At 46.4% G+C, this 17,253-nt stretch overlaps 2 protein-coding genes across 20 annotated transcripts in view; one reads left to right on the top strand and one right to left on the bottom strand.

Annotated features, from left to right (window-relative positions):
* Gmpr (guanosine monophosphate reductase) overlaps window positions 1-5,915 on the top strand; it is an 84,663-nt gene extending 78,748 nt beyond the window's left edge. For both annotated transcript variants that reach the window (XM_076939111.1, XM_034510065.2), the window contains exons 8-9: window positions 2,119-2,278; window positions 5,432-5,915. In XM_076939111.1, the coding sequence (XP_076795226.1) occupies window positions 2,119-2,278; window positions 5,432-5,612 (341 nt within the window). In that variant the 3' untranslated portion in view covers window positions 5,613-5,915. The remainder of the gene's footprint in view (window positions 1-2,118; window positions 2,279-5,431) is intronic.
* Window positions 5,916-9,259: 3,344 nt separating this feature from the next.
* Atxn1 (ataxin 1) overlaps window positions 9,260-17,253 on the bottom strand; it is a 410,394-nt gene continuing 402,400 nt past the window's right edge. For all 18 annotated transcript variants that reach the window (XM_076939095.1, XM_076939097.1, XM_034510061.2 and 15 more), the window contains one exon: window positions 9,260-17,121. In XM_076939095.1, the coding sequence (XP_076795210.1) occupies window positions 16,591-17,121 (531 nt within the window). In that variant the 3' untranslated portion in view covers window positions 9,260-16,590. The remainder of the gene's footprint in view (window positions 17,122-17,253) is intronic.

Genomic DNA, 17,253 nt, shown 5'->3' with positions numbered 1-17,253 from the left:
AGTCCTGCATGCACCAAGGAAAGAGAGAGGGACCTCGTCTAGGAAAAGCCAATTGGGAAACAATTTGAGTGTTGAGAAATAAAAATCACCAGGAACCAGTTTAAGCAGTTGTGGGTAGTAGATCTGTGCTCAGGGTTCCTGCTGGTGACTTCCTTCATCTGAAGGTCTGGCCAGACTAGTTATTCCACTGCCTCCTTAAACATCACAGCAGGGGGGGGGGGGGTTAGCATTGGTGTCTGGGAGCTGCTGGTTGCACACTGTAGAGTCCATACCTTGCTTACTGAGGGCCAACTCCACTCAGCACTGCCTTCTAACAGATGGAGCAGAGTGGAACTGATTCAGTGCATACCCTGGGTGTGTGTGTGTGTGTGTGGGTCCTTATAAGTGTTCAGATGACCACAGCAGAGACATCCAGGCTGCTTCTCACCTGCTATTGGCCAGTCCTTCACCTGGATTACTCAGCACCCTGTTGCAGGATATTTGATCACACCATGATCAAAAACCCTGAGATTGTGTTATTTACTGGAAAAAACCAAAACTGTTTCTAATTGTGGTGTGGCTCAGTCCTTAGCACACACCTCTAATCCCTCTGGATGGAATACAGACAGACTCTCAGTATACATCTTTAATCCCAAACACTGAAGGTAAATCTAGTTTGTAGAAGGAAGCAGCCATGTTTGAAAGTGATGTCTAATTGAGTGGCAGACACTGTGATGAATCAGAGAAAGATTTGACAGAATAGGAGATGCCCAGTTCTCATGAGAAGAGAGGAATGAGAGGCAGCATAAAATGGAGCTGTACAGATGTAGAGAGGCAGGTCACAGAGAGAACAAGCTAGACACAGGGGAAGACTAAATGAGCCAGAGAATGAGAAGCAGCCAGAAGATTGGAACAGATTTTCAAGGATCTGAGGCCAAGCAAAGCAATTCAGTCAGAGGCCCAGAGAGAAGCCAGATTGAATCAGTCAGCTTGGAGAGGAATTTTGAGTCAGAATAGCTGAGTGAACCAGCCAGCTAGAGTTCAGGAAGAAGAAGAAAGGGCGAGCTTGTTCACCAGTAAGTCCCAGAGGCTGAAAATATTCTTGGCCTAGATTAGATTGTTCAGAGGCTAGAAGCTTCTGGGTCCAGGCCTAGGTTAGCAGACTGAGGCAATGGGTCTCAGAGATGACAATTACATCAGGCAAATAAAAGATACTGTTATACCCTCTTATGGACCAGTTTAGTTCCAAATGGAACCCTCGGTGACTCAGAGGGAGAAATCATTGCTAGTGTCTCACTTCTTAGTCTACTATTCAGTTGACAGAAGTTAATTTGGTTCATGGCTGAGGAGATGCATTGGTACTTGCCTGAGCCCTAGAGAGAACCTTTTTGCCTGCATTGAGAGGCATTGGTACTTGCCTGAGAACCTAGAGAGAACCACAGCCTGACCCAGGCATCACATAGGGAAAAAGCAAGTGTTATGTCTGTAAGCTGCATGACTTCCCTGATGCCTCACCTTAACTTGCAACACATGAAGTCAACTGTAGCACATCATATTTGACACCCATAGTTACCCAAGGACAGCATAGGAAGATCACTTGAAATTTTGTTGAATTGTTCTTGGTTTTGAAATAAGGTCTCAAGTAGCCCAGGCTAGCTATATAGCCAAGGATGATCTTGAGTAACTTCTTGCCCCCCTGCCTTCACCTCTCAAGTGCTGAGATTACAAGCAGGTGCTACTATGCCTGGTTTATGCTGGGATCGGGGCCTCCTGAATGATAGGGAAACACTCTACCAACTGAGCTATATCCCCAGCCTGCAGTCATAGTACTGCATTCAAAGTCAGGCGCTATGTTTTGTAAGATGCATGCAATTTTTCATGCCTTTCTGGATGTAAAGGAGCAAGACTTGTTTGGAAGTGTTCATTGCCAGTCACCGATCCCTTCAAGGCAGTGAGGACTGTCCCTCCACCTCCAACTGTCAGTATCCCTGACTCCCTGCAGTCTCCAGTCTTAGAAGGATGCGGAACCATTTTGTACTTACAGTCAGGGAGCGCGAAGCAGGCAAGACCTTCTCTCCTGATGCTATATTCTCTGAGCCTGCCTCTGCCCTGTCCTTTTGTTCATTCATTGGCATGTAGGAGCTGGTGCAGACTTTGTCATGCTAGGAGGCATGTTTTCAGGCCACACTGAGTGTGCAGGAGAGGTGATCGAGAGGAACGGGCAGAAGCTGAAACTTTTCTACGGCATGAGCTCAGACACAGCCATGAAGAAACACGCGGGAGGCGTCGCTGAGTACAGGTATGGCTGCCACATGGCTTAGGCTCTGTCTGCCAGTCTGGCTAGAGCTACTCTGTATTATTGTCCTTTATGGGAGGGGCTAGAAAATAGACCCAGCATCTTTGTACAAAGCACTGGCTAGCATTTATGAAAGCAAGCATGGAGAAGGTGGAGGTCTAAGCAAGGGAGGGGATGACCCAGCCCCATGGGGTTATACATGAGTCCTGCCTTGTCTCAACCTCTGTTGCCCTCCATCTCTGGCCTAAGAGAATTCATTCTCTGGGGATGAAGAGTGGTCTTTCATGGGTAGCAAACAGACAGGAGCTTTCACAGAGGATGCTGTTGTCTACAGTATTTCATTTAGACCAGTCATTTGCCCCCAGGCTCTGACAGTCAACACAGGCTATGTTCTCAGCTGGTTAACTGTATCACGTGACTTCAGAATCGAGACTCTAGGATGATGCGTGGTTTTAAAACCCACAACCTCTCCAAGGTCACCTGGTCTTTTCCATTCACTTCCAGAGTAGCCTCCTGGATGTTTTTTTTTTAAAAAAAAAAAAAAAAACAAAATCCCGAGTCAGACCAGACCTGGTACATTGCCCTGCCCCAAAGATCTTGTCACTGAAGCTCCTGGGAGCCAGCTCTGAGAATGGGCTGCATTAAGGACATGGGGCAGAATGTCTCACATGCTTAAAAAACGCTGGCTTCACCCAAGGATGAGAAGCCTACTCCTTGCTGGCTCATACTCTCTGTGCCCAGACACTTGCCCCACAGTTCCAAGTTTCTTCCCAGGGTGTGGGATTCTTGCATATTGTATAAGTAGAAGTCATACAGCTCCACTGAGTGGCAGCTTTAGGTGGTGTAGGAAGTTCTCGGAGTGTGACAGGCTGACAGCAGTTGCCATTCCCCCTAGTCACCTCTCTTCAAGTGGGAACCTTGATAAACATGGCAGGGGGAGCCAGGTGGGCAAGAGGTATGGGGTTGTCCTCAGTGAGAAGAGCACAACCCTTACTGTCGCTTCTGGGCTCCTTCCTGTCGTCATGGTTCCTGGAATCTCCAGCCAAGCCCACTGTTTATCCAGCAGCCACAGTCACCTCCTGAGGGCCATGTGGAGACTGTGCTGGGCCAAGATGACGTTGAGCCACAGGGTTGAGTGGCCGCTCCATGCTCCATCTGAAGTATGTTTTCCCGCCTTCCAGCTGTTGCAGAGTCTCCTCTCAAGAGAGCAGTGGACAGAGAAAAGCAGGGCAGGCTGCAACAATACAGATGCCGGGAGCTGAGGGAGAAGCCCTCTGGGGACATGCAGCGGGGTGGAGGTGTCACGGAAACGCTGAGACTCAGTTTGGGAAGTGTGTTCAGATCTTAGGGGTCTTCATTTAGGATGCTGAAGGCAGCAAGACCTCCACCCACAGTTAGCCAGCGGCCCTGCCTGCTGCTGTCTCTCTCCCACTGGAAGCCTTACCATAATGTCACATGAGTTCAAATCCCTACTCTGACCTCGAATTTTACTGCTGCCTGATCATTATCACTGTGCTAGCCTCTTGTCAGTCATTAGCACTTACTTGGGTGTCACAGGTGAGTAGATTTTTGGGGTCCCATGGTGGATGACTCATAAAAAATGGTATCACCTTAGCAAAGAGGAAGTAACTTGGGAAGGTCATGAACCATCTGCGGTGGATGTGCACAGGTTTGTGCCTCTCAGGTCACAGAGTTCTGAGATCTGAGCTAGGTTAGATGTGTCAGATGCTCTGTCCTAACCACTAAGCAGCCATCGTCCAGCCCATGTTTGAGGTGCTAGAGTTCATGCACGGTGTAGGAGAGCACACGTTAGGAGGAGGCAAGTTCACATCCATTTTACATTCTAGGTGATGAGTTTTAGACCGAGTTTCTATTTTCTAGTTAATGACTAGGGACAGAAAGTTCTAGAACTCTTAGGTACTTGTTAGGGCTTGCCTGGGCCTCGCCCTCTGCAATGCTTCTGTGCAAGCATGCTCAGAGCCAGTCTCCATTTTGCAGGATCAAGGTCTGACCTATGACATAAGGTGTTTTGTGGTGTTCTTGGGACGAAGGACAAGGGGAAAGTTAGTGTTTGTGCATTAGGCCCGGCCTGAGTTTCTATGTATGGCTCTGAAGATGTGGAGCTGGCACCTGCAGTTCAGAGGGTTCTCCATGCATATGTTCTCGACTGCGACTCTGGGCGATGGGTGTGTGAGAGACTGGAGCAAATGAAACTGCCATGTGGTGGAACTTGGTGAAGGTCATTCTTGGCAAAGGACAGGCAGGCTGTGGGGGCACAGTTACTGCACCATCAAGGCAGAACCTCATAGGTCCTAGGCAGGCCTCTGCTTCCCATGGTCTTTCCCCTAAGGACACATAGCATCCATAGAGCTGGTGCTTAGGAAAGCAAACGCCTGTGCTTTTTCTATCAGCCAAAATGGATGGATTGAGGGGCTGTGGTAGGAACTGGTAGTGGGGGGCAGCCCAGAGGGTCTGTTTTCCCCAGGGAGGAATTAGGCTATTTGGTGGTTGGTTCTTAAGCAGGAACCATAAGAGTGGAAAAATATGACTAAGGAGAATGTCATTGTTGGGGACTGTGTGTGGAGAGCTCTCTATCTCATACTGCTAACCAAGACCTCGGTGAGCAAGGAAGTTCCTATAGGGTGGAGGAGAACATCTGCTAGGATCTCTGTAGGGATGTGGGAGTGGGCAAGGCACCACCCTGTGGGTATAACATTGCTGATGCATTCCCAAATTCACCAAAGCCTTTGTTAGCTGAGTAACACTTGCCCCTGGATAGGGGAGGGCCGCGCAGCACCCCACCCCACTCCGAGGAGCTATGGGCAATTCATGGTTGTCCGGGGAGTCGTTTTCTTCAGTGGCATGACCACTGGTGAGGTGCCTGTGCTCTAAGGACATAACCCCCATCCACTGAGTGAATCAACTCAGTGGATCACAATAAAACAAACCAAAAGGGCAGGAGAACGGGGGTTGGGGGGGTAGGGGCTTAGTGGGTTGAGGGATCGTGATGAGGAAAGGAAAGTAATGCCAACACTCCATTCGAATGTATAAGATGGTCAAAGAAGTAAAGGCTATATAGCTTGGAGAATTCCATCTTGGTTATTCAGGGGGAAGACGTAGATTGATCCTCCATGCCCCTCTTCTTTCCCTCCTCAGGGCCTCTGAGGGCAAGACGGTGGAAGTGCCTTACAAGGGGGATGTAGAAAACACAATTCTGGATATCCTCGGAGGACTGCGGTCTACCTGTACCTATGTAGGGGCCGCCAAGCTCAAAGAGCTCAGCAGGAGAGCCACATTCATCCGGGTGACCCAACAGCACAACACAGTGTTCTGTTAACCTCGGGGATGCAGACATGTTGAGCCGAGTGGACGCCTCCTTTTGCCATGCTTCGCCCATCCCCTCCTTATCTGCCCTCGCAGGCTGGCTGCTATCACAGATGCTGAGACTGAGTCCTTGTCCTGATTGGTGTAGCCTGAGACCTTGAGGCTTGCCCTAGTGCCTGTGTGGGGCCCTGGGTCAGCACCTAGAACTCACTGGCTCCTGGTTTCAACCAGCCCTTGCACCCTCCTTTTCGTCTGCCTTTTTTTTTTCTTTCTAAAGGACAATGGTTTCACTTTTAATATAATGCTATGATCTTGACTGAGTGCTGGAGTTTGCATGTTCAAGAGCACAGTCCCATAGAGCCATAAGCATTGGGAAAGCCTTCCCAGTCAGGTAAGTGACCCTCAATGGTTAACACACAAGGCCCCTGGCTGGGGAGGGAGTGTGGTGTGAGGCTGAGCAAGAGCCCAGGTAGCTCACACTCCACTTACTGCCACCTCCAGCTTTTGCTGCTGGGAAGAAAAAAATGTCATGAGAGGGTCGCTGGACATGAATTGCCCCACCTCTCAGCTTGTCTCCCTGCCTGTTTGGAGCTGCTTGTAGCTAGCAAGCCTGTCCTGTCCTGGATTTTTGTGTAGTATGTCAGACACACAGTTCACCTCAACTTGTCAGGCTGGCCCCTCTCTCTCTTTTTAAAAGTCAGGATCTGGCTATTAGCCCAGGCTGACTTCGAACTTGCAATCCTGCTTCAGCTAAGCTAGGCTGGCCCCGCTCCAAAAGGTTACAAACCATTTTGAAGGCTCACAGATGTTTATGAAAAGGCCACGAGGAAACCTTGCTGAAAGCCAGGTGCTCTGCAGCCTAAAGAGGCTTAGGATGTGGGTTAGGGAAAGTCCCTTGTATTAATACTAACTAGGAAGGACTGGGGAGCTATGTAGAGGGTGGTCATTATTGGCTGGTAAGAGAGACTGTCTTGGAGAAAGGCCCTACTTAGCCCCAGGAGCTGCCCTGCAGTGTCAAAGCACTGGCATTCAGGTTGTTTTTCCCAACAAGGCTTATCAGCAGGCACGGGAGTGTGTTTTCTTTGAAAAGGCAAATATGACATTCGTGGGGAAAGACTGGTATTGTCGTATTGCTGAGTGAGGGTCCATTAATTGTCTGGCGCCTACAGGAAAGATCCAGCTATATCAGTACATGGGGGATGGCCAGCCCATTTCCAGTCTGGTATTATAAGACTATAATAGTTTGAGAAGTTTACATTCTGAACCCTTCTCCAGCTTCCCTCCCAGAGCCCTGAAGAATTGCTCTGATACCTGTAGAAATATGACTGGTGTACGTGGGAAGGCGGCATTCTAGATGAGTCCACGGCTTTTCCCATCGCAATGACCAAATACCTGAAAGAAGTAACTTAAGGGAGGAATGGTTTCTTCTGGTTAAAGTTTAGGTGGTGCTGTCCATCACCGTAGGGAAGGATGGGAGTGGCTGGCAGCTGTGACTGGGAACACAGGGTTGCTTGCTTACAATCTCGCAAACCCGGAAATCAGAAAGGGGAATGCTGTTCCATTTGGTTTCCTGCCTCCCCTGCCCTCACTCTCTTTATCCAGTCCAGGTCCCCAGCCCAGGGGATGGTGCTATTCACTTTCTCAGTTAATCTTCTCCAGAGGCACCCTAACAGACACACCTATAATTTTATCTCCTTTGTGATTCCAAACCTAGTCTGCTTGGCAAGATTAATCATCACAAATGTCATTGCAAAAATGGGTATTCAAGGCAAACAGGATGTCACACTTGTCTAGAGGACCTTCCTTCCTGTCCACCCTATTTGTGTCTAGTGTCACCCTCCCTTGGTACACCCTATGGAGCATGTGTTTCATATTTAAGCCCTGAAGACAGCTTAATGAACCTAGAATGAGTGAGAAGAAAAGGAAGTCTTAAGACCTTTCATAGTGGACTGGCAGCAGCAGGTCTGTTCAGACCTGTGCCTTTCTTCCAAATTCGCAATATAACATCTCAATAGCTCAATACAACACCACCGACCTGGTCCCTGGTTAACACTGCAGCATGCACCAGTGTGGGGACATTGTCCCAAAGGTGCCATAGCATGTGGTCAGCACGGGTGCTGCTTCAGCATGGTCTTGCCCTGGGCTTCTGTTGTCCTTTCCCCGAAGTAACAAATGCCACTCTGCTCTTTCTTCCGCAAGGATCTCTGCAGACTGGTGGCTTTATGCAACCAGAGGCGGGCTGTTTGCTCTCTAGTTCTAAGCAGATGAAGGCCAAGCTCTTGAAAAAAAAAAAAAAAAAAAAAAAAAAAAAAAAAAAAAAAAAAAAAACAAAACAAAAAAACAACCCAGACACCAGGATTATCTTGAAGCAGAGGCTTCATAAAAAGAACACACATTTCCCTTTGCTGGAGCAAGTGCATGGTAGGAATGGTAGAGGACCTACTGTGAGAGCATCCTTCAGTCCAGGCAAAGATAACACGGACAAAGAAGGCCCTTTGCTCATGCACAGGACTTCCTTTGATGGAATGGGAGCTGTGGTGGTGGAAGTGGCCAGGGTTATGAGAGGCTGCCTGCTCACATCTCTGCAGACGGGAAGCAGAGAGATCAGTGTCCCCATTCACCTATTGGGTAATAGGTATAGGAGGGCATTTTCTTTGTAAAGGCAAGTACAACCCTGGAGCAGGGGAGCATGAACCTTTTGGTCTTGGACTGGAGCAATGCTTCTTAGAGTTTCAAGGCATGCCTCAGAGTATCACAGCAAGCTGTGTATTTTTCCTAATCAGCCTTTTGAGTTACCCTAGCCATAGGATAACTGTTAGCCATAAATAGTCTGTTATTAGCATCTAATCACGTGAGCAGGCTTGCCCATTGCGTACCAGGAACAGCTCTTCTAGCCTGGTCCACAGAGGCTTCCTGGCTTGCTACTTACTTTCCCACACACTAAAATACAATATCTAGAACCCCAAACCCTTGTTCCAGGAGCCACGTGCTACTATGTAGCCTAGGCTGCCTGGTTTGTTGGGATAAGTCCTAATTGGATAGCTCAAAAATACGATGGAGAAGAAAATAGAAGCAAAGAGTCCCCATTCTTCCCTGGCCAAGTGAGAACTCTCAACTATTTCTGGCATTCTTTTTTTTTTTTCTCCCCTGTGTGAGCTCGGCTTTCAATTAGAAGAACACCATCGGCATGTGTGGAGGGGAACAGGGCATACCTGGGGGTTGCTGCTACTGGAGCCGTTCTTTTCCGAAACCACCACCAAGCCACACCTTCCCAAAGCTGAGCCACACACCAACCTGTGCACAGTACTTCCGAGAGAGATGTGGAACAGGCTCCTTGTGCCAGAAGACCTCTGCTCCACAGGTTTCTAAGAAGCATGCGCTGCAGGAAAACTTACTCAGTAACCACAGATCACTCACCAGTTGGAGCCAAAATGAAGACTGTACTGACAAATGCCACACAAGGTGCAAAGCTGCCAATCATTTGAGAAGAAAGACCTAGAATGTTGAGCAGATAGGAGATGGCAGATTAGGGACATCCATGCCTCATGTTACTGGTCTCCCCAGGGTGCACTGAGGTGATGTGGATGGGGCAGTGAAGAGGGACTCACCTCTCTCAGTCACTGCTTTCTTTAGGAATCTGACAGACGGCAAAGACACAGGTTTGCAATTGGCACTGTTATTTTATTATTAGTACGAGTATTATACAATAAACTTGTACTGGTATACAGACAATTTATTTAAAACAATTTTGTTCAAATTTTGAATCAAACATTGTTTTATTATAATAATGAAATAATTTCTACCTAGAAAACCTGCAAGCACCATCAAAGAAAGGGACCATAAAATTCAATAAACAGACTCGAGTGTATCCTACAAATAGACACACCACGATTAGAAAATAGAATATGAATTCTTCCATTTTTTTAATATTTGTTTTAAAAAAGCTAGTGCAAGTACAACATTTTACACTGGAATTACAGAGAGTATGCACGCATATGGAAACGTTCTCCTGTCACGATAAAAGCTCTTAACTATGTATGCACTTAAAAGTTTCTTTTCAATAAGGTGCAAAAAACCACTGTTTTCCCTAGTTCTCCACATCGTAGTACCCTCAGCCCAAGTTTTGGTGTCTGCTTCAGCTTGGCCTGTGGGAGGCAGATGAATGGAAATTGAGGGGTCTGAGAACCTGCTGTTAAAACCCTTCAACTGGCACAGAGCTCAAGTTCTTTAGGGCCAAGACTCTACTGGTTAGAGATGCAGACTGTTTTATTGAAAGGCCACCAAAAATACTGACAGGACTCCTCCACCACCCCCTTTCAGCTGACACTACCTGGGGTTACACTTGAGCAGTGTGGGTTGGGGAGGGGGCGGTAGTCACAGAATGGGACGATGATGGGTTGCCATGGTTACGCCTCATTGACTCAACAGTTCATCCCACCCTTGGACTAGAGAATAACTTCAGAGTAGGGGGCTCCTGTAAGAACTGGAGAAAACCTATGCACCAACCTTCTTAGTAACTGGTCTTTCACTCCAACAGTTCTGAGCCAGTGTCACCTCAGCTCGGTAGTCTAGGGGGACAGTATGTTATCTTGGTAAGGGTTACTGTAAACAGTGCTTCCCACACAGGCCTTCAGATTAACCATCCAGACAGCAAAGGAACAAGAAGACATGAGTGGATGGAGTCTCCAAGTAATCTGTAGTGGAAGACTTTACTCCTTTCAGTTAAAAAGTAATAGGGAAGTCCTTAGAGCCTGGTATCGTGTAGATGGTATCTATTGGCCAAACACACTTCATGTGAATACAGGTCAAGTTCTTGTATGCAAGCGTCGGGATGTGGGATGTGAAGCTGAAGCTGCTGTCTCCCTTCTGCCTTTATCAAGGTGAATCTAAGCCATAAGAACTTGCACAGTAAGGGAGGGGACGTGAACCCAAATTGAAACTATCAAAGCTAGGGTCTGTTTACTGCCCCGACGCTGTCCGGTTTGCACCACCCAGCTCAACTGCTGAACAAGACTATTAACTCTGAGAAACTGCTCCGCATTTCGTCTGGCCTCTGCTTGAGAAACATCACAACGAAAGCCAAGCATTCAAGCCAAAATGGATGTTTTACCCCCATGTGAATGAGGTCTGGGGTGGGAGGCAGAAGAAAGGCTCAACTTGTTGTTTGTTTTTTGTTTTTTGTTTTTTTCCTGTCTACTGGGAAGGAGGATCCCTTTTAGAAACACTTCATGTTCAGGATTATATTCTTTGGGTTTAGAGGAACAGGAAGTGCTGAAAATGTCAGACATCATCCAAAGTAAAGTTGCAATGGCTTAAGAAGGGAACTTAGGGAAGTACTTCCGGCCTAGGAATGGACAGTATCCTTGAATAGCGGAATACAGCGTTTCCCATCCTTCACACAAGAGCCGTGTGTAACAAAAACAGAACAGTAAGCATAGGTACGGTATAGTTGAAGAGCCTCTGATGTCATAATTCTTCCAGGCCATAACCATACAAATTTGATCATCAAGACAACAAATTGCTATATACAGGAAAAAAAAATAAAGCCCCCAAACATGTAACTTTCAAACCCTCCTCTGTTTTGTTTTTTTGTTTTTGTTTTGTTTTTTTGTTTTTATTACACACAAAATATGAAACTCATAGTTTCAACAGATCTGTCTCTTTCAAACACTGAATGAATCATTTCAACATTCATTTTTCTTTTGTGCAATTTTTTTTTTTTAAAAAATTATCTGTAACTCCCCAAAATGAGTGCCTCAACCCTCCCCAAACCCCCACCCCGGCTGCTCAAATTGGGTGTACTTTAAAGAAAAAAAACAAAACAGAAAACTTCCCACAAGGTATAGTGCTACAAGAAGAAGCCTATCAGAAAGGTAACATTTGAAGCGAGGTCATCTATGTGGAAGGAATCTCAGCTCCAGAGTAGAGGTGTGCAAACTGTTTGGAGTTGCCTTAAGAACAGAAATACAACACTGTTCATGGACAAAGGAGGAAACCAACCCAACTCAACAGGTCATATGCATGTGCTTTATAAAGAAAAAAGTAGATTCTCTATAGTTATTACTTGTTTTTTTTTTTTTCCTTAAATTCTCTATTTCGGAAATCCTGGCTTCAAAACACAACCGTGGAAGCAAAGGCCTTTGCTCCACTTTTAAAACAACAAAGAATGATTCTCTTGCCCTTCATCTCAACCACCAAAGAAACTGGATTGGACCCTGGAGACTGGAGGCCCTGTATTCCCCTGGAGTCAAAGGGGGTGACTGGGAAATGGGGAGCTCAGAGGGTTTCAGGAGAGAGCAGACCAGTTGGTTGAGCGGCTTATGGCTCAGGAAACAGTTGCCATGCCAACCAACTCAACTCAAAAAGTCTGGCTTTCTATCCCAAGAGCTCTGCCTCCTCACCCGCGTCTGAAATAGGTGTTAGTGTCTTCAAAAGCATCTACAAAATAGGTTTCCTTAGTAGTCACAGATGTTACAAGGTATTGTCAATTGTTTCTTTAAAAGAAAAAAGAAAGGAAAGAAAGGAAAAGGTCCATAGCTAGAACAGAAACAGATTTTGGCAACATATTTCAGTAAAGATCAAACTATGTGCAAAGCATGGATTTTTTTTTTTTTTTTTTTTTTTTTTCTGATTACGAGGAGCTACTGCTCGGCTTGACCGTGCAGCAGCAATATATTGCAATCTGTGCAGTAGCTAAGGAGCAATCCACACGGTGCGGGGAGATCCAAACATTCCTTGAAATTGTACAACCCTACTCCAGAGCAGTCCAAAGTGCTGTTACTGAACACATTTGTGTTCCACACACACACACCAGCCCCATCCCTGAGTAAGAGGTGTGGAAGGTTCTGCAGGGTTCCTTGCAAGGGAGAAGGAAGGACGCTGCCACTTCCTCATGGGGTAAGCGGGGCGGGGAGGAACCCAACAAGCTCACCTAACAGAAAACATACAAGGTCAGGGTTCAGGGTTAAGGGCGTTCTGTTGCCACCACCACAGAAATCAGGCCATCCCAAACTGAGTTGGATGAATTGAGAAAAGCAAAATGTGACCAACATAGACGATTATCCTGCAAGTCCCCCCTCCCGCCCTCCCCCAAAAACAATTTGGACTTCCACTTTTAAAAAGATTTGAGGTAAGTGGTATCCGTGGCCTTCTCTCCCCTGATCCCCACCCCATCCCCCTGACCCCAAGGTGGCCCAGACAAACTGAAATAATTCTAAGTTAAACAGTCTAAGGAGCGGTCACTCTGTGTATTTAGAAATCCCTAGAAAGAGGTTCTTGTTTGCTGATTTCCTATTGGTAATATTCTTATGTTTTCTTTTTGCCCTGACTAATTTCTTGGTGATTGTGTTCCGTTGTAAACACAAAAAAGGCCTGCTGTTACATTGTTTTAAAATGGTAAAGCAGGAAAGAAGAGAATGAAAGACGGCTGTTGGTAACTATTGCAAAGAGGACAGGTACAGAGGCGCGTGGCTGATCCTTGTCCGATGAGGGCACTGCTATCACCGCGCTCCCTATGCAGTTGACCACAGGTGCTCTGGGAGCTTGGAGGGCCCCACCAATGTTTGCAAATCAGAGGTGGCTCCTGCCTCTGTGTGCTCGTCCTATTTGAAGAGAAAGCTGTCCCGAGGGAATGGTGATTGTGGTTGCCTGGTGGTCCCCTCCAAAGCCATTGGTGGGCATGCTCAGAACACACACATATGCGATAAGTTGCTTGTGTCAAAGGCAGGGATCAAAGTCTCAAGGACTCAGAAGAGACTGAAAATGGGTTCACTGAAGACCACATCGCTCCAGAGTGTGTCCTAGGACCCAGTTTGCCTCCTCGCTCCATTCCAGCTTCAGTACAGATCGAAGGGCCAGGTGCGGTGATGGGCCTTCAAGGTGCTTCCCTCAGGTCTCCTTGGTTCTCACTGTGTCCTGGTGACAGACACACAGGCTTCCATAGACTGCCTAGCCTAGCACTCTGCATCCCTTTTAAGGGGAAGGCGAGGAGGCTCGCCTCTCCTGGCTCAATCCCCCCAGCTTTTCTCTGGCCAGCACGGGGAAGAAAGGTCAGCCCACAGAGCAAGGAAAAAGCCAAAAAGTAATGACCTTTAACCAGATAGCACACTATTGGCACACAAAGTATTGCACACGCTAACGGAGCTGGAGAACGAGGTGCGACAGATGCTTCAGAAGAGCCAATGAGTTGTATAATTCCTATACCTGAAATAGAACCACAGAAGTTATGATATTCCTATTGCTCTGAGCCATGTGTGTTTACCTGTTTTAGTGTCGGCTTAGTGGATACAGTCAGTTCAATCCTCGGAGTTAGCCAGAGGGGTGTGTGTGTGTGTGTGTGTGTGTGTGTGTATGTGTGTGTGTGTGTTTTCTGAGCTCACAGGGGTGGTTGTAGATAAAGCGCCCGTGGCAGCCTCCTAGTCCTCTCACCATCGAAAGTTAAAAAATAAAAATAAAAACAAAAACAAAAACAAAAACCTAGTAAGTGCCAGTGCCCTGAGCAGATATAGGGAAGATTAAGCAAGGTCTCTGAACAGAAAGATTAAAAACTAAAAGAATCACAGCAGTAAATAAACGTCTGATTGTAAGAATGGGTTCACCCAGCTCTGCTAGCTTGTGGAGCAGGTGATGAAGTTTAGAGAGAGGCCAGCTATTTTGGACCTAATCAAAGGTTTTTGGTACATCCCAGAAAATGGTCTGTAAAAGGGTCATCAGTCCCAACCAAAAGACTGGATAGCCAGCATGTGGGTTGCCAGGGGATAGTCTTTTTTTTTTTTTTTTTTTTTTTTTTTTTTTTTCTATTTTGAGAAATGGAAGAAGTTTGGTTTTTTTTTTTTTTTGTTTTTTTTTTTTTAATGGTTAAAAAGAAAAGTCAAATAAGTACTTATTTAGGTTAGTTGCAGCCAGCCAAGTAAGAATGTTTAAAAAACTTCTCCCTATTTATAAAACTTGGTTTAAAGTACTTTAAGACATACTCAGAACCCACAAATGATATTTTGACCTCTGGGAATGAAAACTCGGGACTTTATGAAAATACCCTTTCTGGGTTTTTGTACCAAACATTAGATCTTTGTTTGATTTCAAATAGAAACCTAAGTTTCTAAAAAAAATAATATTAACACTTTTTTTCCAGAAATGAAAAATACTTGCTCATATAGGTAAAATGTCTATGTGGAAAACTCTCAATGACTCTGAAGAAGACTCTCAGACCTGGCTTCTGGTGATAGATGTGGTAGATGACAAAAATGAAGTCTCAAAGGGACAGAACCTTCTAAGAAGGGCCTAGGGTCTAGGCAGGTTAGAAAGTAATTTTGCTACATTTATTTATGTTCTTTCAACCCTCCCAAACCTTTCCCACAATGTTATTAGGTAAAAATTGCAGGAATATCACACAAATTATAAACTCAAGATGTGCAAATCGCAAAGTTCTTTAGGAGTTCACCCTAAAAACACTGGACAAAAATCGAGTGTCTTTTCCTCGGCGTCTCTTCTCAGTTTCTCTGCTGCCAATTCTGCATATGCCTTTAACTCTTTCTCCAACGTCAAAGTGACAAGTGCCTGCCGTCAGGTAGTACTCGGTGGTCATATATTGTCACGGGCTAGTTCATAATTCACATTCATCCCTTTAAACCAGATTGGAGCTTTCGATTGCTGACTTGTGAGCAATCTTGCAGAGCTGAAATGTAGTTACAGTGTTGAGAAGAAAAACAAAAACAAAAAACAAACAAAAAACAAAACAAAACAAAAAAAAAAAAACAAAAGCAACTTAGGTTTGTCTTTTTTTCCCAAAGAGTCGAAAGTGAGATACAGTACTTTTTGAATGACAGACCAAGATGCTTGGTTAAGAAGCCTGCACGGCATTTTTTAACTGCTTACAAGGTAGTAACAGACGAGCATCTTCCAGATCTAATTCCTCATGTCACACTGGGATAGGAGAAAAAAGAAGTGGCACCCGAGTTGTCCATAGTCATGAACAGTACTAGACCTAAAAGATAGAAAAACTGCTGCCAGCTCAGCTCTGAGAGCCGCCTTGCTCTCTCGGGAGGGTGGGGAGGAGAGGCTTGTTTTTTCCTCTTGGGAGCAAAAGTCAATGCAAATAACCTGATTGGTTTCCCTAACACTGCACAGAAAACAGTGTGGGTGCTCCCTCTGTTCCCCAACCCCACTGCTACCTGCCTGACCAGGAGTGACCTGAGCAAGGACTTTCCCTGCCCACTGAGACACCTGGTGATGTCACCGGACTGGTAAAGCAGAAATGAAATCCCGAAAGTGGCAGCTGTCTGAAAAAAAAAAAACAAAAACAACAAAACAAAACAAAACCTCAGTGCAGTCAGGCCCCATGGGGGGAAATATATATATCTATATATATATATCTATGATTAAAAGTTGCTTTTTTATTGTAAAATATGTTGGAGAGAACCACGTTCTTTGAAACTAGTTTTCCATCTGCTGTCTGCTGCCTCTCTACAATGCCTGGAAGCTGAGTTCCTGATGACTTTGCATGTGGGAAACCCAGGTCCCCCAATCCCATGAGTGAGAGTGAGCAAGTGAGGGAGACAGGGGCAAAGAAAGAGAGACCCTCACTCACTGCCATCGCACCCATGCACCCCTCCATGAGGGATGCACCCAGACACACCCTTGCAGGTTACTTCCCACTGAGTTTGCTCTTGAAACCAGTGGGAACTGATGCCCTTCGACTCTGTGCTGCTGGAGAAGGCAGGTGCTGATGAAGCCACATTCAAGGGCCACCTAGGATGCCCTGGAGCGCCACAGCCACAGTTCTGACCACCCTCCCCCTGCCAGCTCCTCAGCAGACACTTGCAGACAATGCAAACGCACCAGTCTCCTGCCACACACCTGTTTGACTCTAATGACAAGGTTAGAATACAAACCTAGAGAGGATAACATGTAAATACTGTGTTATTTAGCCTACAGTACAGTAATCTGGATACAGACAGCAAAGGAGGCCCTGGCCTCCGCTGCCCGCACGGTCTCTACTTGCCCACGTTAGATCGGCCTTCGATGCAGATCTTAACCTCCTGAGGAATGAGCGAAGGCTTGGGAAGAGTCAAAGGTGGCTCGTCCTCCGACTTCTCCAGTTTCCGGGTTTCCGGGGCCGACCACCTCCTCTTCCTCGTGGCTGTGGGCTTGCTCGGTTCTATTTTGGTGAGGAAGGATGCTGCAGGCAATCCGATTTTTTCTGGAAACTTCAGTTCGCCATTCTCAGAGAGCACCTGGGCGCTTCCCTGGTTGATTCCGTTTTCCTGCTCCACGTATCTGTGTCTGCTGCCAGCCAGGCTGTCGGTCTTTGCGTGCTTCAGCAGGACACTGGCAGGGTCCACAGGCTGGCCCTTTTTAACAGAGCCATTCTTCAGGTTCTTGAGGGTGAGCGAGATGCAGACGTCTCCAACGGAGAGTTTGGAACACGGCAGATCAAAGAGCTGGCTGGTCCGCTCAGGACAGCAGGATGACCAGCCCTGTCCAAATACAAAAAAAGGATACTCTACCAGAACTTCAACGCTGACCTGTGAAAACAGAAGCAGAGGGAAGAAAAAAGGAAGGGACCATGAGAAAACAGTTCATATGTAGTTTTTAGCATGTATGCACGCAGAGGCTCAACCTCGGGTGTGAGTTCTTCAGAAAGCTACTTTGTTTTT

Source organism: Arvicanthis niloticus, chromosome 8 (genome assembly GCF_011762505.2).
Source record: "Arvicanthis niloticus isolate mArvNil1 chromosome 8, mArvNil1.pat.X, whole genome shotgun sequence".
NCBI classification, from domain to species: Eukaryota; Metazoa; Chordata; class Mammalia; order Rodentia; family Muridae; genus Arvicanthis; species Arvicanthis niloticus.
This window is presented reverse-complemented; position numbering and strand designations above follow the sequence as displayed.